The sequence below is a fragment of the Ipomoea triloba genome, chromosome 1 (genome assembly GCF_003576645.1).
Source record: "Ipomoea triloba cultivar NCNSP0323 chromosome 1, ASM357664v1".
NCBI classification, from domain to species: Eukaryota; Viridiplantae; Streptophyta; class Magnoliopsida; order Solanales; family Convolvulaceae; genus Ipomoea; species Ipomoea triloba.
Window position 1 is genome coordinate 30723317 of NC_044916.1, and position 22549 is coordinate 30745865.

The following is a 22549-nucleotide window of genomic DNA, read 5'->3' on the forward strand; positions in this document are numbered from 1 at the left end:
GTTCATAGGTGTGTGCATTCATTGTGTTAGGTGTGTGCAAAAGACTGTTGGAATAGGATTCTAACATGTGGCCTTTTTAGTGGCGTGTGCGACCGGTTTAGTGGGTTGGTGCAACCTTGATTCGAGTGTATTAGGTTAATTTGAGGGGTAAAGTGTTCATTCCGTGTTTATGAGAATATTTTAACACACACACATGACCAATCACGTATTTTTTTTGAATATAATGTGATTCGTAGGTGTGTGCATTCGTGAATTCAGGTGGGTGCATAAGTCTGCTAGAACATGAATCTTGCATGTGGACCTTCGTGACGCGTGTGCNTGATAAGACAATTAAGGGTTTGAAATGTTTTGTTTAGCGATGTAATTTTGAATATTATGGGATACGTAGGTGTCTGAACTTGTGAATTCGGGCGTAATAAAGGGTTTTGCATGCTCTTTGTGTATTCTTGTACTTGTCATTGTTGGATTTTCTTTGGTTGTTGTAATGAAGGTGTGTGCATTTGAGAATTTGAGCGTGTGTAAGATTGTGGCTTAATATGGGTCTTGGAAGTGGGACAAATTGGCGCGAGTGCGCTCGATTTTTGTGGTTAGTGCAAATTACTGATAAGACAATAAAATATTTGGATAGTTTTGATTACAGTGATTATTTTATATTGTTAGGAGATCCGTAGGTGTGTGCGAGTGTGACTCTTGGCGTGTGCAAGAATCTGAGTATTGTGTGTGTGTGCGTCCAGGTAGTGCGTCCACGAGAACTTTTTCTGTTTACTGCGTGTGCATTTCATCCATGAGAGGTGTGCAAAATGATGTATTAATCCGTTTCTACGGTGGGTTCCTATGTGGGTCGTGTGCGTTAGGAGTGGGGGTGTGTGCAAATGTGCGCAACTGCACAGGGTAGGGCATGGAGGCTGTGGGATTTATATTATGCAAAGACTATCACACATAAAATGCACATATCTAATTGAAATATCAATTCACTTGATGATTTAAAAATCATAATGATGCTAGGGCGGTTATTTTATTAATCAGTTAAAAAATACATTTTGTTTACAATAACGGTTCAAGTGAAAAAAAAATGAAATTACAACTCTATATTCTACATTTTGGGACAATTCTGACTATGGTGGTGAGCCAACTGGTTGCACGTTCAACACACACTTTTGGGACACACTCTTTGAGCGTCTAGTTCCTTTGCTGATTTCAGGCTCTTACCTGAGCCCTTGTTATTGCCTACACATACAAACATTTCAGCTAATTGGGCATAATTGCACGCACACAAAATTGATATGCACACACCTACATATGCCAATATGCGCATGTAATATTATATGCACAACAATATTTAATTATGATCTCAAACATCACCACACTTATTTCATAATATAATCCCAATCATGCACACACTCAACCACTACCTGTAGGCATATACTTCAAAACTAAAATGCATACACTAAAATATGTTGCTAGACTACGCATACACGCCAAGACTGACTCGCACACAGTGAAAAATGATCAACATCACACTTATTCCCTATATCCATACACACACACCCCAACATGAAAAAATATTTCTATTACATCACACAAAAAAAATAAAAATCCCCACTACGAAAAATAATAGCATCCGATTTCTCTCCCATCATATGAAAAATTGGGCATTTAAGTTCAGAATCATATTTTTCCCTATTTCCTTTTTTCTTAGAATTTTGAAGGTGTGCATTTCTCATCTACCTTTATTTTATTTCTTATGATCCTATCATTATGGATCTACACAAAACCACAATTAAAAAGGGAATCTAACACTATAGTCTGTGCGTTGATGGGTAACGGAGTGTGCATTTCACTGAACGAATAATCCAATGCCCATATATGAAAATAATGATGGTAAACGTGTGTGATATACCACATGCGACATGCATGTGCGAACGCTAGTGGAGCTGTGTGCGTTTCACTGGAAGTAGATTGGTATACAATTTTATTTATTTTTGTGTAGGGGCATATGACGTTTGTTCCTACAACGCTAATACAAGACAAACAAAGACCACGAATTAATTGAAACAATTGACTTTATGCACCTGACTAACGAACAATTACAAAGTTAGTGTTGCTGGTTCTAACACTAGAGTCTGTGCGTTGATGGGTAACGGAGTGTGCATTTTACTGGTGCAATAAATTGATGCGTGTATTTGGCCATGATTGTATGTGCGTGGGTGTGTAATGGTGTGTGCGCAAATTTAGTGGTAGATGCGTGCGTTAATATGAACATGACTTTCAAATGCAAAAATTGGGAGATAAATCACACGTAGAGACAGAATTGTGTGTGTAGATGTGACATAGCTAATTCAATAACGATGTAAATTAACTATCCACGATGTAGACAGAATTGTCCTGGTCCATATAATTATTATGATGAAAAAGAATGGACAACAGATTAATTGTGCATTTGAATGAACCCTAATGACCTACACCTTTCATCTTTTATTATCCTATTGACTATAAGCTCTCAAATTCTCAAAGGGTTTCTCTAAATCATAGTGGATGAATAGATGGACTGAACAAAAGAAAAAAAATCATGTTCAAACAACCAAAATCGTAAACAGAAACCAACAAAAAAAAAAAAGTAATAAACAAAGACCGCCCCAACCCGCCGCACCANAAAAAAAAAAAAGTAATAAACAAAGACCGCCCCAACCCGCCGCACCACCGCCGTACCCACAACTTCCATGGCCACTGCTCTCCGCCGATACACAAGACACCAATCACCGTCGCACACCCATACCCAAACACAAAAACTGACCAAACCTCAAACCCACACAAATAATAAATATCTGGAACGCCACCGAACGAACTCCTCCTAAGCTGCTTGGACCGCCTTGAAGAAGAACCAGCCATGGAGTATCTTTGTTGTGCACAAGCCGACGACTCCGGAGCGTGCAGAGAGGCATACGATAGCGACAAATGGGTTTTGGGAGAGAGAAAATAAAAAAGAAACAAAATCAAATGGGAAGCTATGACTGGGAATTGGAAACACCAATCAAATAAATGGAAACAATTAAAAATAAAACTTAAATTAAAATGGTAATAAATACACTAAATTGTAAAAAGACTAAACAACCCCACTTCATACCATAATTAATTAAAATAATCTAAAAATCCCATCAAATCTGTACCATTAAAAAAAGACAATAAATNTAATTAAAATAATCTAAAAATCCCATCAAATCTGTACCATTAAAAAAAGACAATAAATGACCAGGATTTAATCTCATGATCTCGTCTAAAAGAGGTGGTCTCACTAGATCCAAATCCTATATATATATATATATATATAGAACTTTATCCGTTTTGTTTCATAAACAAAAGGCTTTGTAAGGGTTGTAGTTGGTAATGGAAACACTCTTAAGTTTAATTTAATTCACTACTTAAATTGGAATCAATGTGGAGACATTGATTTGGTCCAATGGTCCAAGTAAAGAAATAAATTAATGATTGATTGGCATGTGGTGACCTTAACTTTGAAATTCTTATTGTTGACATTTAAATTATATGGCCCATATGATGTATTTAATGTGTACTTTTGATAACTTTGGTCGGGAATAATAACAATAAATTTAATTTGGAAAGTATTATAATGAACATGATTTTAAAAAATAATGTGGGCATATGTAAAATAGAATTATGCTAAAAACTCATACAATTGTAACTCTTATATTAGACATTTCATGACGTGTTATCTTTTTACTGAATAATATAGATTTTTTTTTTTTTTTAGTTCGCGGAGGTAATCAATTCATCAATAATTTATGAAAACAAATAATTTTTATTTTTAATATGGGAGTGGCTAATAGGGAATAGTAGTTGTAAGGGTGGAAGCATTTTCCTATAAAATATTATTCTCCCTGTCCCATTTCACCCGTTTTATTTACTATTAATCGGTCAAATTAACTCTTTGTTTATTGTTTATTTTCTTTAGTAATTTTTTTATTATTTTTAATTATATTTTTTGTGTTTAATAGTACTTTTAATGTAGTTTCTAAATATATAAATTTTATATATTAATACTAAATTTAATATTATGAAAAATTAGATTAAAAATAACTTTTGTCAAGTCTCGTTAAACGAATCAGACAACTAAAATGGAACGGATGTAGTACTTGTAAAATTTTGATGGAAAATGCTTCCTACCTAGCTACCTCTACAATTATTGTTCCATATTAGTCAATTCTAAATTTCAAAAAAATATATTCATTTTCATGGATTAGTAATAAATTGGTTGATTATACCTTGAGTTAAAAAAATGTATGTATCAAATAAAAATATAACACATTTGAAAGTGATTTAAAAAAAAAAAAACCTAATAAAGAGTGATAATTCATAATTGTAAGGATTTTTATTATGATCCAATTTTGATGAGTTGTTGTATCATGGATCAAGGTCCACTTTAAAAGGTAGACCATGATATTAAACTGTGTATTATCAAAGACAATGTGGAAGCAATCTTTTAAAATGAGGGGTTCTTTGTGCGCCGTAAACACATGTTTAGTGCTATGTTTAATTGAGTTACAATGATTTACATCATTCTAAATGTTTTATCGGGTCAAGACGTGGCTAAACACCTTGTACTCAAATGACAGAGTAACAATTTTTCCATATGAAAAAGGACATGAATTTGAGCCTAAGTCTATTAAAAAAAATTGGGTAATCGGGTCGAGACTCGAGACGCGAAGGAAATTTAACCTCTTTTAGGAAGAAAAAAAAATTGAAGAATTGAGAAGTGATAACATTGGTAAAATAAATTACTGTACATTTCTCCAGCTAGCATTTAAAATGTGGAATGGTCCGCACGCCACTGTTGATATTCAGCATGACAGCTATATATATGAGAGAGTGAGAGAGATATTCCTTGGGAGGTCACCGTCCGTCCGTCACCAACAAAGATTATGAATTTATGATATTCATTATATTGTGGCATCTACTCCGTATTATTTTACGAAATTTCAATTTAAATATATAAAAATTTTAACGGTGAAATTGTTGTGGGATAAAAAAAAGGGAAAAGGTACAAATAAGTCATCGAACTATTTGGGAATTAGCAATTAAGCCATCGAACTCAAATAAGCCACTGAACTCAGAAAAACAAAGCAATTAAGCCACTAAATCGAAAAAAATAACAATTAACATTTTTTATAGGTCATTTGCCTATTCCGACCACCGGCGACGACTTTTCCTGCGACCGTCGCCGCCGGAAGTTTTCGCCGGTCACTGGAAAAATCGTCGCAGGTGACCGGAATTGACAAATGACCTATTAAAAATGTGAATTGTTAAATTGTTTTTTTTTTCGGTTTAGTGGCTTAATTACTTAGTTTTCCTGAGTTCAGTGGCTTATTTGGAGCTTATTGGAGTTCGATGGCTTAATTGCTAAGTTTTTCTAAGTTCAGTGGCTTATTTGGAGCTTATTGGAGTTCAATGGCTTAATTGCTAATTACCAAATAGTTCAATGGCTTATTTGTACATTTTCCCTAAAAAAAATTAGTGATAGTATATTTTAGTGTTTGGAATTAGTACGTGGACTAAAACAATCATTAAAAGTGTACAGGTTTGTTTTGTCACATTCTTCTATTAATTAATTTTTCATCTATAATTTTAGATAGTCTATATTATCAACTTGTTGTATAAGTATATGTATTTTGTGTAGTTAAAATTTATTGTATAGTAAATTGAACCCTTTTTGAGTTATTCTCTCGCATATTTAACCATGTTAAAAAATCTTGGTGTCATTTTTTATTTGAGGATTTTACGCTAGACTATAATCGTAATCAAGTAACTTAATATTTTTTTTTTTGAAAAACAAGTAACTTAATATTTAATTATATTTAGATAATAAATTATTCACATATTCAATCGCATTAAAATCTTGGTATGATGATTTATCTACTTTTTTTTTTTTTTGTCTTGAGAACTTTGACCTTGTTTGGAAATTAACGATTAACGTATAACGGATTGTATTAATGATTTTGACTAATGAATTCTATTAACAATTTAATTAAAAAAGAAATTTGATAAAATTAATTACTACGTAGTTGCTAACTTGGTAGTTGCTATTATCAATTAATGTGCAAAAAGTCTTATGAGGATATTTTATTGGGCTTGGACTGATAAGTTTGGATCACTTCTCAATAGTATATGTGCTAGTGTATGGATATACGAGTGCTTTTTTTATATGAGAGAAATAAAAAATAAAAATCACCACAAAAACTAACAATATACTACTTTAAAAAACATATGGGTCTTGCACTCCTTAGAGGGCCAACAAGGATGCTTTTAATGGTTTTAGTCAATGAAAAAAAAAAAGAGTGAAGTTTTGATAGGATAACATTTTATTACGTCAATTTGTTGTATTATTATTTGAGAATTGAGATCAAACCCAAATTGCTTGCCCATCACAAGTAAAAATACTCACCACTATCATATATTTAAAGCAATTTGATTGAGTTTTGTTCCTGGTAATTTGTGCAATTGTGCCAAGTCACTAAAATGCACCATTGAATTTGGCTTACGCTATCTTTATTTTTATAATTTGTTCACTTTAAAAAATAAATCATATTGCCATAACACAACATTTGCAAAAATAAATATAATATTTCCAGAAAATATATATGAATAATTTGTTTTCATACTATATTATATACGGAGTATATTTTTTACAATTACAAAATAAAACTAATTCAATGGAGTATCTAAATAATACTCCAACCCAAAGTCCCAAGTTTTAGTATATCATAGACAGATTAGTTGGTCACATGAATAAAATTTAAAAATAATAGCTCAGAATTAAGTCCCACTAACGATAGTGTGAAATTAACCTCTCAAAGTCAGGACAATCTCTAATTGAGTTGTCATGATTTATATCCTTAGATGTTCTGTCAGTCATGATATATTCATCATTTATCATTTACATAAGAAGAAGTTTTAGTTTACTATTGCTATCTATCGCTATTCGCTTATCATTTGGTAGTTTCTGAGATTATTAATTAGTGTGGTCTGTGTGAATGGACAAAGGAGTGTGAGGTAGACAAGTATTTCACCGTCTTTTCTTCTTTTCAGCAATTATCTTTATCTCCCCAAGCCCCCACTTCTTTTCTCTTGTCATCAAATGACCCCAAAATCAAATCTTTGATCATAATCTATCTGCCTTATCTCTCAACCTACGATTCTCCGAATATCCTGCAATGGCTGCAGCAGCGTTGTTCTACGTCTCTCTGGCTCGACCCTCTGCTCCCATTGCATCACTCTCACCAAAGCTTTTTCCATCTAAGCTTCTCACCCAGAAATTGCAATTGCTCTCATTTCGCCCTACCCACCAAGCTCTCAGACCGCGCTTCTCTACTACTGTTTGCTCTTACTCATCCGGAAATCGACCCGACCCTAAAGTAGGATAATTAGCTCCAAATTTGGGTCTTATTATTTTGTCATTTTTCACTACAGTACGCTTTGTTTGTTTTTACTTTTATTTCTAATTTTGTTGGGTATTGTGATATGACTATGTTTGCTAGTCTTGGCTTACGTAAATGGAAAAAAGTTTTATGCTTTTGCAATCGGGTTCATCTTTGTAGTTTTTCAAGAAAAGGATCTCTGATGAGCATTTTAGGGGAGAATAAAGTTTATAGATTTGAAATTCATTTTCGATTAATCATGCATTTGATGTGTTGTTTTGCAGGGAAGTGGACCCAATTGCCCAATTTTTAGACGGTGGAGTGTTCCATGGAATTGGCAAACTATTTCTCTTACTTCCCTTGCTTGTGGATTCAGGTATGTATTCATCACCTGAGTGAGCATTCAGTATTGACTAGTGAAATTGGGTTCTTTTATGTTGCAGAAAGTATTGTCAATTGGAATCATAAATCAGTTATGCATGTGAATGCGTTCATATCTTATTGTTGCTAGCCTGCTAGGTTATTTGGAATTGATCTTTCAGGAAGACTAATCGATTCTTAGGCAGTTTTGTTTTGACAGGACTAATAGAGACAGCAGCAATACCTTACACAGGAATTCAGGTCGAAGAACTAAGCTTGGATGAGAAGGCAGAAATTTTGTTTCTAGACCAAGCGTATGAGAAATTATCTTTGCCATGTTTTTCATTAGTTGGCAATTTAATTAGAATATTAGTTTTTCCCCTTTTTTGATTATATACTCCGTATTTATTTTATGAATGCAGTATTACAACTGCAATTGTTCTTGGAGTTCTCTATACGCTGACCAAGTCATCTAAGCCGCTTCCCAGTGACATATATTGCTATGGTATTTCTTTTCAAGCTTTTTCATTGCTTATACAAACTACAAAGTTTTCAGTTCATAGCTTTGGATATTGTTTCAATAACTCTCGATTTGATAGATTGGAGGGAGCCATTCAATCTTCAAAGAGGTTGGCTGTTGTGGGCAGCAATTGGTCTTGCTGGAGCCCTGGCTGCTATTGCACTCACAGGAGTTGCCATGTCTTCTTTGAATAGTGAACCCCCAACGAGAGAGGTTAGAATAATGATCTCATGTTTTGTACACATAAAAAATGAACAGAGATTAAAGTCATTTGAGATACCAGGTAAAAGGATGTACACATATAAAATTGCCGTTCTTTAATTAAATTAATTTGAAGTTTTCATGTTGTATTGTTGTCAGTGCAAAATTTGCATGAATGCTCTACACTGACAATTTTGTTATGTACCGGCATTCTATTTTAGTCTTATTAATAAATCAAAGTGCATGTGCCTTATTGATTCTTTGTACTCAATTCAGACTGATGCTCTAGTTCGCTTGCTTCCATTGATTGGCTCTTCAAACATCAGGTATATTAACGAAGAGTATTTCGAAAATTTTACTTATCTTTCTTATGATGTATCCTACCTCTAGAAAAGTGTTTTTGTTACTATAAGGAGACTTTCAGGATTAAATGGAAGAATTGACAGTTTCTGTTTTTAATATAGCACTCTGAGTCTATTGGGTATCACTGGTGTCCTTGCACCAGTTCTTGAGGAGACAGTGTTTAGAGGCTTTTTGATGGTATCCCTGACAAAGTGGTAATCCTTCTCCTCTGAAAATGAAGTTTTCTTTGCAAAATAAAATTAGTATATATATATATATATATATATATGCATATATTATATTATTATAATAGAGATAAAATACACTTTTGGCCCCCCTCCTTTAAAAAAAGAAAAAATAAATAAAGCTCATATTCATTAAAAAAAATTAAATCAATCAAGTAATCAAATTCATCATTTTTCTTTATTAACTTATTTCCTTTGTCAAAATTTCAATAATGGAGGGCATCAAGTATCAAATTTAACTTCATAATTTTCTAAATTTGAGGTATATGTTTTAGTTGTATTAGTTGATTAATTAATTAGTGATTTATTGTGTGTTGTTATTATTATTATTATTATTATTATTTATTTATTTATTTGTTTATTTACACGTTTAGGATGTAAATTTGCTAGGTTAAAGGATTAGTTTTGAAATTGACAAAATTTAATAATGATTCTTTATTTAGCGATCTTGGTTTTCGTCTTCATCCCTCAAATTTTGGAATATTTATTTAATCAGTAAAATGAATATCAATTAATTATCAACAAAACAATTGACAACTTTTTATTTGATAAAAGTGTGACAATGCAGATTTAAATAAATGTAAATAATTTTTTATTATTGTATATATTTTGTGTTATGTGAAAAATTTAAAGTAATGTTTGATAACAGCATCAATCGTACTCATATAATTATATATTCCATACATTATTGTACATAATATAAATAAAAATAATTATCAATAATAATTGGCACAATCACATATGATATAGATATTGAACGGTTAGTACTAATGTCCGTAAATTTTCTCTATAACTTCGGGCCCCCCAACTAGAACTTCCTGGCAGTGAGGATGTTTGATTTCACGCACAGGCATCTTTCGCCAGTTGACTCATAATAGCACTCCCTTGCTTTGTTCTCCCTGCAGGCTGCCTAGCCCACTTGCTGTCCTTCTCAGCGCCGCTGTATTTTCTGCTGCACATTTAACACCAGGAGAATTTCCTCAGCTTTTTGTACTAGGTATTAATATGATATACTTAAAACATTTTAAATCAAATTGACCTGTGAATTTTCCTACTCTTGTTAATCTTTTCCATTTACTCACGCCTGTGAACTATATATTTTAGGTACTGCTTTAGGATTTTCATATGCTCAAACCCGAAATCTACTTACACCAATTACTATTCATGCTTTTTGGAACTCTGGAGTTATTTTGCTTCTGACCTTCCTTCAGGTAATCACTTAATCTCCAACACTTATTTGGGATTACTTTGTTCTGTACCTGAGTTTTTCTTCTTATATTGTGTTGTGTAGCTCCAAGGATATGACATCAAAGAACTCATACAAGCATCTTGACAAAAGACTGATTAGATATATTGATATAGACATTTAGTATTTTAGGGCTTTATGTTTTTTTGGCTTCGAGGAGAAATGGCTACAAGAGCTTTGTTAGAGCTGTGAAGTTGACAGGTTACTGGGGAGGCAACAATGTTCTTTTCTGATTGGGTTATAAGCAAAGAGAAAATGGTGCTATTTTTCAATGTTTTGTATAGCTGTGTTATTCAAGCTCTGATGATTAATCTTCAACCTTTTCCCATAATGAGCTTTGCTAAGCATGTTAAGTTGTAAAATATTTTACCTACTATTGGTGTTAATTTCAACACTACAATCCCAATATAGATTGAATGCTTTATCACTCCGTAGAACATTAATGCTAATCAGAAGGATGTGAGGTTGAAGAATGTTCTTGGTAGCCCCAGGCTACAGTAACAGAATTAATTGTATTCAAATTTGGCAGATCCCTAAGTGGATTTGGGCCATTTTTTCTTGAGAATTGAGATTGAGGGGGGAGGTGCCCGCCCTACAAAAAGTTAGTGGAGCTCTTACTAACAAGTATAAAAACAGCTCGAGCAACTCTTGGTAGGATTAGTGAGGTTTTTGAGGTGCCATGCAGGAGAGATGAGGGAAAGAGAATAAGAAAAAAAAAAAAAAAAAAAAGTTTGCCACAAAAGAAAAAAGAAATAAGGCAATGACACACCTGGTGTGTGCCCTGCACGTGCCCGGTTGGGCACCATTGTGCACAAAACGAGCATCCAAAACCGGGCACGTGCACAAAACAAGCATCCAACTCCTTTTTCTCTGTGCCGTGGGGCCTACACAAAACTCACCTTTTGCGGAGGAGCTCAAGGAGGTACACAATGGATGACCAAGTTGATACTGCACAAGAACAACATTAGCCCTTGAGCTCAAAGGCATATCCTATGACAATGTTGAAGGTACCTACAATCCTATCCATAAGAAGGTACCCAGTCCTTGTACAGTTGTACACAAGGGCAAAGTCCATTTCTAAATCACTTGCCATTCTATAATAGTAAGATTGGGTTGTCCATAATCAAACAGATCTTGCTGAAATTTATAACTTGGAAAAGTTACACTAGGGTAGTATTAATAGAACAAAAAAAGATACAAAGATAATTCATTTTTCAACAAACTTAAGGAAATCAGTCATGTTTCAATAAAGGGCAACAAAATACAATCTCAAAGTCCAAAAACTCAGAATACATTTTCATGATTCATTTTAGCACTGTATCCAAAACTACACCTGACTCGGGCTATATCTTCAGCTCTTGCCAGCTTGCTTTTCCTTGGCCTTCTGAATCTTCAGCACCTTCTTCACAATCTTTTGCTCTTCCACCAAGAATGCTCTGATAATCCTACAAATCCAATACAATATAGTAGATTGAATCATCATTCTAGTGATATCTTTGCATAATTGCACACTCAAAGTAAAAATAAAAACAATCTGGAAAGCATGCCAGATGTAGACAAGAACTTACCTTTCCCTCACAGCACCACCTGATAATACTCCACCATAAGGGCGGTTCACAGTTCTCCTGTTCCTAGATAATCTAGACCTCTTGTATTCAGCAGGCCTCAAGTGTGGAATCTGAGATTAGGAAGAATTTTATTTAAAAATTTTAATTAAATAGTCAAATCAACATCAATGAGCATGGATGACACGCAGCACTTCACCTAATAAACTAGGTTTCCATTCCAAAGCTTAGAATAATCGGAGTACAAATCAAACCACAAGGTATTAACATAACATATAATTCAGCTAAACAAAATTAACCATTAATATGAAGTACAGAATGCTATCCTAGATCCATGTGAAGATTAATTGGTACCATATTAAGTAGAAATTCCATCAGATGCATACAAATACCAGATAAAACAAACATTGATAAGAAACAGCAATAATTTTACAATCCCAAAGGAATTTTCAAAGAATGTAGATCAATTATAGAGTTAAGACATACTCCATATATTGTTATACATACAAATAGTACACAGCAACTCTCATAGTTTTTGAGTACTTCATGGATATGCCAGATCTGAATGGTAATACCATCACTAGATGTAAACAAAGCTAAGGCTGGTCATGAACATTAGACATATATATATATATAGTTTTTATTAACTTGATTAAGATAATATGAAAGGAAAGGGAGCAGCTGGCAGGTCAGTAATGACAAAAAAGAAAGAATATTGGAAGGAGGGGGGAATTTAGGGCCTAGTTGCAGGGGTGGTGAGGATTCAGGGGATCACAATGTGGTAAAATGTTAATTTGCCATGTTTAACAGGAGGAAGTAATGCTCAGCTACTAGTGTAAGCAGCAAAGGTTAAACTACCACAGAGAGCACAAAGCTAGAGACTCTTCACAAAATAAGTCCACATTTTGAATTGCAAAATAGAATTCAGAATAAGCTCCAACAAACTATAACAATGTATATTCTCAAGCTCCCTACTGATAGTCAATCCCTAAGCTGCAAATAACATCCAAAATTGGATCCATCTAGAGTCACAGTCAACTTCTTCCCTACCCATTGGGTTACATTCAAGAAAAACAATATCTGATAAAATACATGAATAAATGATCTAATACACAGCACAGATCACTATAAATATCAGAAAAAAAAAAGAAGAAGATATCAATAACCCAACTGTTAACTCTCATGAAAACTGGGAGAAGAAATGCATACCCCTTGGATTCTCTTTCCAGTCACAGGGCACTTGGGTCCACTAGCTCTCTTCTTCGTAGTTTGATACACTAGCTTCCCACCTATTCACAATAATTTTCAATACAATCAATCCCAAAATCACGTTTTGGCACGAACATAAAAAAAGCTACAACTAAACATATAAGTATATGAATACAACCATAGTAACTTCAAAATTCTCAAGTGCAAGTTCCAGAAATGATAGATTTAAAAACTAAAAACAACTTTATAAAGGAAAAAAAAGAAAGAAATACCAGGGGTCTTGACAATCCGGTGCTGGTTGGACTTGGTGGCATAGCTATGGCGCTTGCGATAAGTGAGGCGCTGCACCATTTTCTCTCTCCAAGTTCTGAGTGCTGAAGCTGCGGAGGAGAATTGGGGAAGAAGAGTGTTTCGGGAACAGAAAGTGCGTGTTTATAACCTAGGTAAAGCAACGATCGTCGCCCTAGATCGGACGGCTGAGATTAGAGGTAAAAACTGGACTGAGAAATATCAAATATACTCTTTATGGCCCAGTTCGCATGTGAACCCAATTTATTTGGGCTTTTGATTCTGTTCAGTAATTTGGGCTTTCTATTTGTCCATTTAAGTTCTGATCCGCCTTTCTGTCCATATTTCCATCTTTGAATAACTAGTCTCGGAAGAATACTAATCTATGTTGCAAAAAGAAGAAGAATACTAATCTCAAAGATTTACTAAATAAAGTCTCAAAATGATATTTCATTCAAATTACTTACTTAACTTATACCACTATGGACAAATACTATATTGTAATAGGGTCAATAATATTCAAAAAAAAAAAATAGAAAGAAACTCATACCACTATTTATTTACGTAGGACTAAAAGAGACTAATTTTAAAAATTAATTATTAAACATGATCAATTTAATAATTAATGATTAAAATGAAGCGGCATTTGATAAACTACTATTTTTTTTTTATGGTGACGAGATAAATTTACAACCACTATTTAAGAGTATGCTATAAATAAATTAAGCTTGTAACCATCTAGGTATGAGAATTATGGTTTGTCTACTTGGTGACCCCTTTAAGAGGAATTTTTTTTTAAAGAGTAATTCTACATGTACTCTCAATTTGTACTCACATTTTATACTCCTATGATTTGGGTAGAAGCCTGCGGGCAGCCCTAAACCGCCCGTAGTGAGACGGGTTAGGGGCTAGGTTTTTGGGACATGAAAATACAGGCCTCACGAGCTTAGTCTGCGCAAATGCAGGTTTTTCATAAATTATATATATATATATATAAAATCTTTAAAATGTCAATTTTTAAATTTTTAAACACGAAAAAAGTTAATATTATTTAAGTTAAATTATTTGAATATAGAATAATAATATAATAATTTTATATTTTTGAAGGTGGGTCCGCATGCTAGCGCGCATAAGGCAGGTTAGGGTTGCATAATCCTAGTCCGTGAATTTTGCGGGCCAGTCGATCAATCCACAAAGATTCGCGAAAAAAGTGTGTGGTGGAGACTCAAACTCACAACCCCTAATATGAGCGACTTACTTGGTGCCATTAGACCACAAAATCCTTAACACTTGTATTTTCTTCTTAAAAGTCCTAGTTTCATAAACTTTGTTTCTCCTTAACCCTATATATATATACTCATAAAAAAAATCAATAATGTTTCTTTGTTTTTGCACTTCCTCACATGATTGACAATCTTTTTAGATGAAAAATATAATCTTCATATTGTACTCTTTTACATGTTAGAGGATAAGTAAGAACCCTACCGCAATCAAAGATAGATTAATGAAGAAGAAGATTTGTAATGGCCCACATAAGTATTGTCACCGGAATGGGTGATGAATCAGCACTATTTTGGGATGGATATAGACATATGCATATAGTTGTATGCAAAACAAGGGAGGTTGCCTCTATTGTAAGGTAGAGCTTGGGAATTGTGATAGGGGTGGGTGGGTGGGTCATGTGAAAGTATGACTTGATTTTAATTCAAATCAGTCAAATTAAATCAAAACTGGATATCTATTCTTAGGGATAACAATTCTTCACTATTTTCCTCATCTCTCTTCAAAATCAACATTTTTCCTAAAACACTAGGACAAGAACCACTTAAAAGGAATGCTCTTATGTAAATTTTAGAATTCTAGAGATAAGTTGGAGTGTCGTGAGTCAAAATTATTATGAGAAACTTATTAGTAGAAAATAATATATTTTTTAAAATTTATATAGTTCTATAAAAAGATATACGGAGTATTTATTAAGTTTTGATTTATAGTTTGGCTTATGATTCAATTTGTTGACAATTTTGCTTTCGGGTAGATTTTGGGTTGGGTATGAGTCAAATCAAAACCATCTAGAAATTTGGATTTGATTTATACCAAACCCATAGTTTCAGTTTCCGTTTGAATCAGTTATTAGTTATTTAGTTTGGTTTGATTTTTCAATTAATTCGGTTGGCATGCCCTTATACGGCAAATTAATCCGTGGACATAAGTGGAGTCAAATCCAAAATATACTATTTACATATTGAAATTTTACAATTTATATACTTTACAACTGAACGTGAATATTCAGTATGTAAATTGTGAATATTTGGTATGTAAATGGACATGAGTCCACCCGCAGATATGGATCCATGGTATAAGTAGTGAACATACCCCTCATTACTATGACTACGTGAAGTGACTTTGGCCTGTTTAGTTTTTAAGTGATAAATATGAATAAATAATACATTATTAAAGTTACACTTAAATGTGACAAGTTATTTGTGGATACTAAACACTGAACTTTTTACTTAATATAGGACAAATGAATTTCGCCTTTTGTGAGTAAGGTAAAGTGACTTTGACTTCAAACTTCAAAGTCATTCCATTACTCTATCAATAATTGAATAATGTGATTAGTTGACCTGGTAATAAATTTAAGCAGTTGCATTCACCGCCAGTTTACACCATGGGAGAGGAAAGCATGAAAGCCATTTGCGGTTGTTCATCAATTCCAACAAGGAATTGAAACAAAAACAAGCTTTATTGCATCCTTAAACTTTTGGAAAGTTCACTATCTGTTGACATGTTTCTAGTTTTGATGTGTTTGAGTATTTATGAGTTTTGTATACAGAGCAAGAAAAAAAAAGCACCTCAAAAGTGGAGCTTCAATTCTAAAGTTCTAACTGGGGAAAAGCAAGCAAGAGGGTTCTACACTAACCTTTCTACCAACTATATTAATGTTGTTTAGCTTCTTTTTACACCATACTAAGTGGTCTCTGGTTAACCTGGGCAAACCTAGGACTTTGGCCACCAGTCTGAGTTCCACTCGAGAAATGAAAACCGCCTGGTTTTCATTCACTCTTCCTTCTTGCTGTTTTTGGAACTTCTTCACTATGCAGTTCCCACTCCTCTGTATTTCCTTCAGTTTCCTCTCTTTCTGCAAATCATTCAAATATTATGATCACCATAATATATATAAAGAGAAAATTGTCAAATACACCTCTGAACTTTATATCAGAAGTTAATTAGTCATTTGTGGAAAACTGGCGAGCGGCGAACCGTAGCCGATTGCCTTCTATGAAGAAGGCAACCGGCAAGTCACCTTCTCAGGTGGAAAAGGCAACACTGGTTGCCAATTTTTCCTTGAGGTAGCTAGAATATCGCCAAAACCCTAATGACCTGCTATTATATGTTAGCAATGGATTTTTAGACTTTTATACACTAAAATGATTGATGTGTTTAATTACAACTTTTATATGTTGTGGATTCTAATTGACTTCTCATATAAAGTTCAGAGTTTAAGGTGTGTATTTAACCCTTTCTCTATATATATAGAGAAATAATAAATGTGTTAGCCAAAAGAAGCAAACCTTCTGATGAGTTGTTGTGACATCCAAAAGAAGCTCAGAATCTGCAGGATCAACATGAGAACTATGAACCTTAACAGACAAACCAGCTTCATCCTTATCAGCATGGAGAAATTCCCAGAATGTATGCATTGTTTTCTTAATGATTTCAGACAACTTCACAAGTGAAATTCTATCTGTTCCTTCTTCAAATCCCACCTTCTTATCCTTAGAACAATCATCTGCAGAGAACAATAATCAGAACCCTCATAAGCATGCCAGAGAGTTCAAATTAAAATTCAAAACTTATGAACAAATAAATGTTCACCTTTAAGAGCAGGAACCTGGAGAAAGCTGCGAAGAATGCATCGGTTTTTAGCATAGTACTGAAGCCTATGCCCCTGATAAGGCTCGTCCTCCACGAATCGCTGCAGAAGAACTTGAAACTGCTGGAATTCTCCCGCGACATGGTTGTAGGCGCGATGGCCCCGGGCATCGTATTCCAAAAGCTCCTTTGTTTTGCCATACTGCCAACACAGTATCTCCCATGACAGACAAGCTTGTCCAACATAGACCACCTCCAAATTGTGGCTCAGCTCAGAGATGGACTTGTGTGCTTGATCAACATAAATCCTCCTTAGCTTGTTCCCAAAGAGGCTTGGCAATGGTAACAGCTTGTTCGACGAAAACAATGACTTTTTGCCCAATGTAAATGTCTCAGAGTCTTTCAACTGCAGGAAACCTACATTGATCATCAAAAACAGGTCGGATCTAGTCATCATCCTACATAGTCAAAATTCAAAAACATTAAAAAAAAAAAAGTTGAAATGGTGTTTGCACTAACAGGAAAGACACCGGCTCTCGGACCACTCAAAGTGGAAACAGAGAAAAGTCGGCAAAATTGCAATAAAAAAAGCTATTGATTAGACCATTGACCCCACTGAAAATAATATTGAAAGAAAGACTATGAACATTAGAGTGTGTTTAGGCATCATAGGTGATGGAAACCCACTAAGCAATTTTGTTTTCTTTCAACCGTTTGTGAATTGAATTGAATATAATAATAATCATACTATAACTGTTGTGGTAATTAGAAGTTTTTTTTTTTAACTGCATAAAGTGAAATGAAGAAGCTTGAGACTTACTGATGGCATTTAAGGTCTGGTAATTGAGAATGTCCAGTTTTCGCATTTTTTCTGCATAGCATTTGTAGAACTTCTGGATTTCTTCCATTCGGTCTTTGTACTCGAGTTTTTCGTCGATTTTGAGTGGCTTTAGATCATCTGCCATCTTTGGAGTTTCACATTCTTCTGAGATGGTAGGGAGGCATCTGATTCTTGAATTTCTCATTTCCATTTTGATCTGCTGTACTAAGTTCTGGTGCTGCAACAAGATGTCTAGTTCGTCGTCTTCTTCACCTGAATCCGAGTCCCAGAAGCTCTGGTTCAGCTGCTGAGCTTCAGTTCTGTTATGCTCATCTGGGAATCTCATTTCCTCACTCTGTATATTGTGTTCTGGGATTTGGATATCACTTGAATTCTGCAATGGCGGCTCTGAATCTATGAACTCTTCATCAATATCTGTTGTTTTATCTCTGCTATGAGCTGATTCTTGATCATTAACCTCTGCTACAGAAATGGTTTCATCTGATTTTTCTTGATCATTAACCTCTGCCTCAGAAATGGTTTCTTCTGCTGATTCTTGATCATTAACCTCTGCTAGAGAAATGGTTTCTTCTGTTTTTTCTTGATCATTAACCTCTGCTACAGAAATGGTTTCCTCTGCTGATTCTTGATCATTAACGTCTGCTACAGAAATGGTTTCATCTGATTTTTCTTGATCATTAACCTCTGCTAAAACAGAAATGGTTTCATCTGATTTTTCTTGATCATTAACCTCTGCTACAGAAATGATTTCCTCTGCTTTTTCTTGATCATTAACCTCCGGTACAGAAATGCAACTTTTTGGCTCTATGGACAGTGGATTTTCATCTTCTGGGAAATTAGGCTTTTCCACGGAAATGATAGTCTCTGCCGCTCCAGGATCATTATTATCCAGAGCATCATCATTAGAAGACAACTGCAAATCGTGGATAAAATGATCACCATCAACATCCACCGGAGAATGATCGGAATCTTCATCAAATGCAGTAACTTTTTCTTCTTCTAAATTGTTTCTTGAAAATTGCGTATCACCGTAATCAAGATCGGGACAAACAAACAACTCTTGAACTGTAAACCTTTTGGTTTCGGGCTGTTTCAAGAATCCCCTGACATCATTCCCAGAAACGAACTGATACTTGCTCACTTCACTCTGCAGAACAACATTGGACTCAAAATCCGTGAAGCTCCGGAAAACTCGTTCTTGATCGTCGTCATCTTTTCCAGAAATGAACTGATCCTGGCTAGTGCCGGCAATCAGTTCAGTCTGCAGAAACTCAAAACCCGTGAAATTCCGGTAAACTCCCTGATCATCATCATCGCCATCGCCATCGCCATCGTCTTTTCCGGAACGAATCGCCTCAAAAACTCGCAAATCATTCCTGCCCTTCAATCTGCAAGAACCCCCACAATCAGAAAAAAATAAATAAATTCACAGAGCTCTAAAAACACCAGGAAAATCAGAGAAAAATCCAGACTTTTTTACCTGTTCATCAGCTTGGCCATTTGCCCAGGAAAACTTAATACAAGGGCACATAGAGAAACCAAGAAGATCCAACCCAACCCAAACATTGTTCTATATACACAAAAACTGAAAAACACACCGGAGAAAAAAAAAAAAACTTAATGGCAAAAGAACTAAAGTAGCTTTATAGGGATGAATTTCATGATGATACGCAAGTGAAAGAAAGGAAAAGAAGAAAAAGCACTAACTACTAGGCAGCAGGCAGCATAAAAAATGGAAGATCTTTGGACTGAAACTAAAGAGGTGGCAAAATCTGTGGAGAAAAATTGAAGGGCATATGTGCTAACATGGTGGCGAAGATTGAGGGAAGGAGAGAGGAAGATTTTCACACAAGTCATGAGAGTGAGAGGTACGTCCAACTTCATGACTACAAATTAGTGACTTGGATTTTGATGACCTCCATTGTCGGTTTGGACTTCCGTGGGGTCCACGCTTTCCGTCCCAGACGCTCCTTTTTTCCAATTAATGTATCCGTGGCCTGTCGTTGAGTCCATCAGTCAAATTGCCGTTGCAAAGCTTTTAAGTCGTGTTTGGGTGTTTGCCTTTGGAGTTTTAGTTTACTTTCTAAGGTCAGGAATGCCAATATCCAGTTTCCGTGCACCCCGTATGGAATAAATTTCTACCCGCCCGTAGGGATTGTGCCCAACCGCAACAGTCAACATACAACTTTAATCATTAATATCAAACTTAAATTTTGTAAATCAAAAAATTATAATTACAATTTTCTATATTAGTGTGTGGGTTTTTTTCCTTTCTGGTTCAACGATTATTAAATAATTTCCATATTTGATTTATAACTATTAATTTTTTTACATTTAATTCCAAAACTTTTAAAACATTTCCAAATTTGGTCATTCGGCCTAATTTATGGTCATTGGTGACTAAATTTTTTAATTAAAAAATCACAATAAATGACAATTTTATCCGTTAAAATAAGTTACTTGACTATTATACACCCATGTTCAATAACATAGAAATGGTTTAATAGTTGTAGGACCAAACATGGAAAAAAAAAAAAAAAAAAAAAAAANATCTTCATCAAATGCAGTAACTTTTTCTTCTTCTAAATTGTTTCTTGAAAATTGCGTATCACCGTAATCAAGATCGGGACAAACAAACAACTCTTGAACTGTAAACCTTTTGGTTTCGGGCTGTTTCAAGAATCCCCTGACATCATTCCCAGAAACGAACTGATACTTGCTCACTTCACTCTGCAGAACAACATTGGACTCAAAATCCGTGAAGCTCCGGAAAACTCGTTCTTGATCGTCGTCATCTTTTCCAGAAATGAACTGATCCTGGCTAGTGCCGGCAATCAGTTCAGTCTGCAGAAACTCAAAACCCGTGAAATTCCGGTAAACTCCCTGATCATCATCATCGCCATCGCCATCGCCATCGTCTTTTCCGGAACGAATCGCCTCAAAAACTCGCAAATCATTCCTGCCCTTCAATCTGCAAGAACCCCCACAATCAGAAAAAAATAAATAAATTCACAGAGCTCTAAAAACACCAGGAAAATCAGAGAAAAATCCAGACTTTTTTACCTGTTCATCAGCTTGGCCATTTGCCCAGGAAAACTTAATACAAGGGCACATAGAGAAACCAAGAAGATCCAACCCAACCCAAACATTGTTCTATATACACAAAAACTGAAAAACACACCGGAGAAAAAAAAAAAAACTTAATGGCAAAAGAACTAAAGTAGCTTTATAGGGATGAATTTCATGATGATACGCAAGTGAAAGAAAGGAAAAGAAGAAAAAGCACTAACTACTAGGCAGCAGGCAGCATAAAAAATGGAAGATCTTTGGACTGAAACTAAAGAGGTGGCAAAATCTGTGGAGAAAAATTGAAGGGCATATGTGCTAACATGGTGGCGAAGATTGAGGGAAGGAGAGAGGAAGATTTTCACACAAGTCATGAGAGTGAGAGGTACGTCCAACTTCATGACTACAAATTAGTGACTTGGATTTTGATGACCTCCATTGTCGGTTTGGACTTCCGTGGGGTCCACGCTTTCCGTCCCAGACGCTCCTTTTTTCCAATTAATGTATCCGTGGCCTGTCGTTGAGTCCATCAGTCAAATTGCCGTTGCAAAGCTTTTAAGTCGTGTTTGGGTGTTTGCCTTTGGAGTTTTAGTTTACTTTCTAAGGTCAGGAATGCCAATATCCAGTTTCCGTGCACCCCGTATGGAATAAATTTCTACCCGCCCGTAGGGATTGTGCCCAACCGCAACAGTCAACATACAACTTTAATCATTAATATCAAACTTAAATTTTGTAAATCAAAAAATTATAATTACAATTTTCTATATTAGTGTGTGGGTTTTTTTCCTTTCTGGTTCAACGATTATTAAATAATTTCCATATTTGATTTATAACTATTAATTTTTTTACATTTAATTCCAAAACTTTTAAAACATTTCCAAATTTGGTCATTCGGCCTAATTTATGGTCATTGGTGACTAAATTTTTTAATTAAAAAATCACAATAAATGACAATTTTATCCGTTAAAATAAGTTACTTGACTATTATACACCCATGTTCAATAACATAGAAATGGTTTAATAGTTGTAGGACCAAACATGGAAAAAAAAAAAAAAAAAAAAAAAACTCTTTGGAAGTGTTTGGTTGGACAGGAAAAAGTTTTCATTTAGAGGATGTTTTGGTAATCAAACTTTTGTGAGAATTTAAAAGGTAGAAAAATTTGTTTTAAAAAAAAGGTAGAAAAATTATTTCTATATTTAATGCAATCTTTAACTTAGAAAAATTCAGGATAATGAGAATCTAATTCTATGATATTGAAGAAATTCAATCCCACATATGGGAAGGAGGACTTTTTTACTTTGGTAACTAAAGAATCTACTAAATTTATTTAATCTCACACACACACACACACACACATAGTGT

General features: G+C 34.5%; 3 protein-coding genes across 5 annotated transcripts; 1 reads left to right on the plus strand and 2 right to left on the minus strand.

Moving 5' to 3' along the window:
- The first annotated feature begins 7117 nt into the window (after window positions 1-7117).
- LOC116029381 lies at window positions 7118-10771 on the plus strand. The gene is made up of 10 exons (XM_031271364.1): window positions 7118-7427; window positions 7715-7806; window positions 7997-8104; window positions 8213-8295; window positions 8390-8523; window positions 8788-8837; window positions 8976-9068; window positions 10004-10095; window positions 10203-10309; window positions 10390-10771. The coding sequence occupies exons 1-10, from the start codon at window positions 7227-7229 to the stop codon at window positions 10429-10431; spliced, it is 1002 nt and encodes a 333-aa protein (XP_031127224.1). The 5' UTR covers window positions 7118-7226; the 3' UTR covers window positions 10432-10771.
- Window positions 10772-11464: 693 nt separating this feature from the next.
- LOC116029391 (60S ribosomal protein L34) lies at window positions 11465-13551 on the minus strand. Its single transcript, XM_031271376.1, has 4 exons — window positions 13391-13551; window positions 13119-13198; window positions 11913-12022; window positions 11465-11789 (listed from the first exon to the last, which is right to left on the minus strand). The coding sequence occupies exons 1-4, from the start codon at window positions 13467-13469 to the stop codon at window positions 11696-11698; spliced, it is 363 nt and encodes a 120-aa protein (XP_031127236.1). The 5' UTR covers window positions 13470-13551; the 3' UTR covers window positions 11465-11695.
- A 2548-nt stretch (window positions 13552-16099) lies between these two features.
- LOC116025632 lies at window positions 16100-21761 on the minus strand. Of its 3 annotated transcripts, none has more exons than XM_031266947.1 (6): window positions 21184-21761; window positions 20673-21091; window positions 18100-19089; window positions 17283-17696; window positions 16979-17196; window positions 16100-16545 (listed from the first exon to the last, which is right to left on the minus strand). In XM_031266947.1, the coding sequence occupies exons 1-6, from the start codon at window positions 21267-21269 to the stop codon at window positions 16288-16290; spliced, it is 2385 nt and encodes a 794-aa protein (XP_031122807.1). In that variant the 5' UTR covers window positions 21270-21761; the 3' UTR covers window positions 16100-16287. The 3 variants fall into 3 exon arrangements, with proteins under 3 accessions (XP_031122807.1, XP_031122814.1, XP_031122799.1); XM_031266954.1 differs by lacking the exons at window positions 20673-21091; window positions 21184-21761 and adding exons at window positions 19601-19705; window positions 19828-20176 and having other exon boundaries at window positions 18100-19508; XM_031266939.1 differs by lacking the exons at window positions 20673-21091; window positions 21184-21761 and adding an exon at window positions 19601-20176 and having other exon boundaries at window positions 18100-19508.
- Between the last annotated feature and the right edge of the window lie 788 nt (window positions 21762-22549).

Coding starts and splice junctions, on each gene's coding strand:
- LOC116029381 (XM_031271364.1), top strand. CDS start 7,227: ATGGCTGCAGCAGCGTTGTTCTACGTCTCTCTGGCTCGACCCTCTGCT. Junction 10,096..10,202: donor TCCTCAGCTTTTTGTACTAG/GTATTAATATGA, acceptor TATATATTTTAG/GTACTGCTTTAGGATTTTCA. Junction 10,310..10,389: donor TGCTTCTGACCTTCCTTCAG/GTAATCACTTAA, acceptor TGTGTTGTGTAG/CTCCAAGGATATGACATCAA.
- LOC116029391 (XM_031271376.1), bottom strand. CDS start 13,469: ATGGTGCAGCGCCTCACTTATCGCAAGCGCCATAGCTATGCCACCAAG. Junction 13,199..13,390: donor CCGGATTGTCAAGACCCCTG/GTATTTCTTTCT, acceptor TATTGTGAATAG/GTGGGAAGCTAGTGTATCAA. Junction 11,790..11,912: donor GGTGGTGCTGTGAGGGAAAG/GTAAGTTCTTGT, acceptor TTGGATTTGTAG/GATTATCAGAGCATTCTTGG.
- LOC116025632 (XM_031266947.1), bottom strand. CDS start 21,269: ATGTTTGGGTTGGGTTGGATCTTCTTGGTTTCTCTATGTGCCCTTGTA. Junction 17,697..18,099: donor CCAGACCTTAAATGCCATCA/GTAAGTCTCAAG, acceptor TGATCAATGTAG/GTTTCCTGCAGTTGAAAGAC. Junction 17,197..17,282: donor CCAGGTTCCTGCTCTTAAAG/GTGAACATTTAT, acceptor TGTTCTCTGCAG/ATGATTGTTCTAAGGATAAG.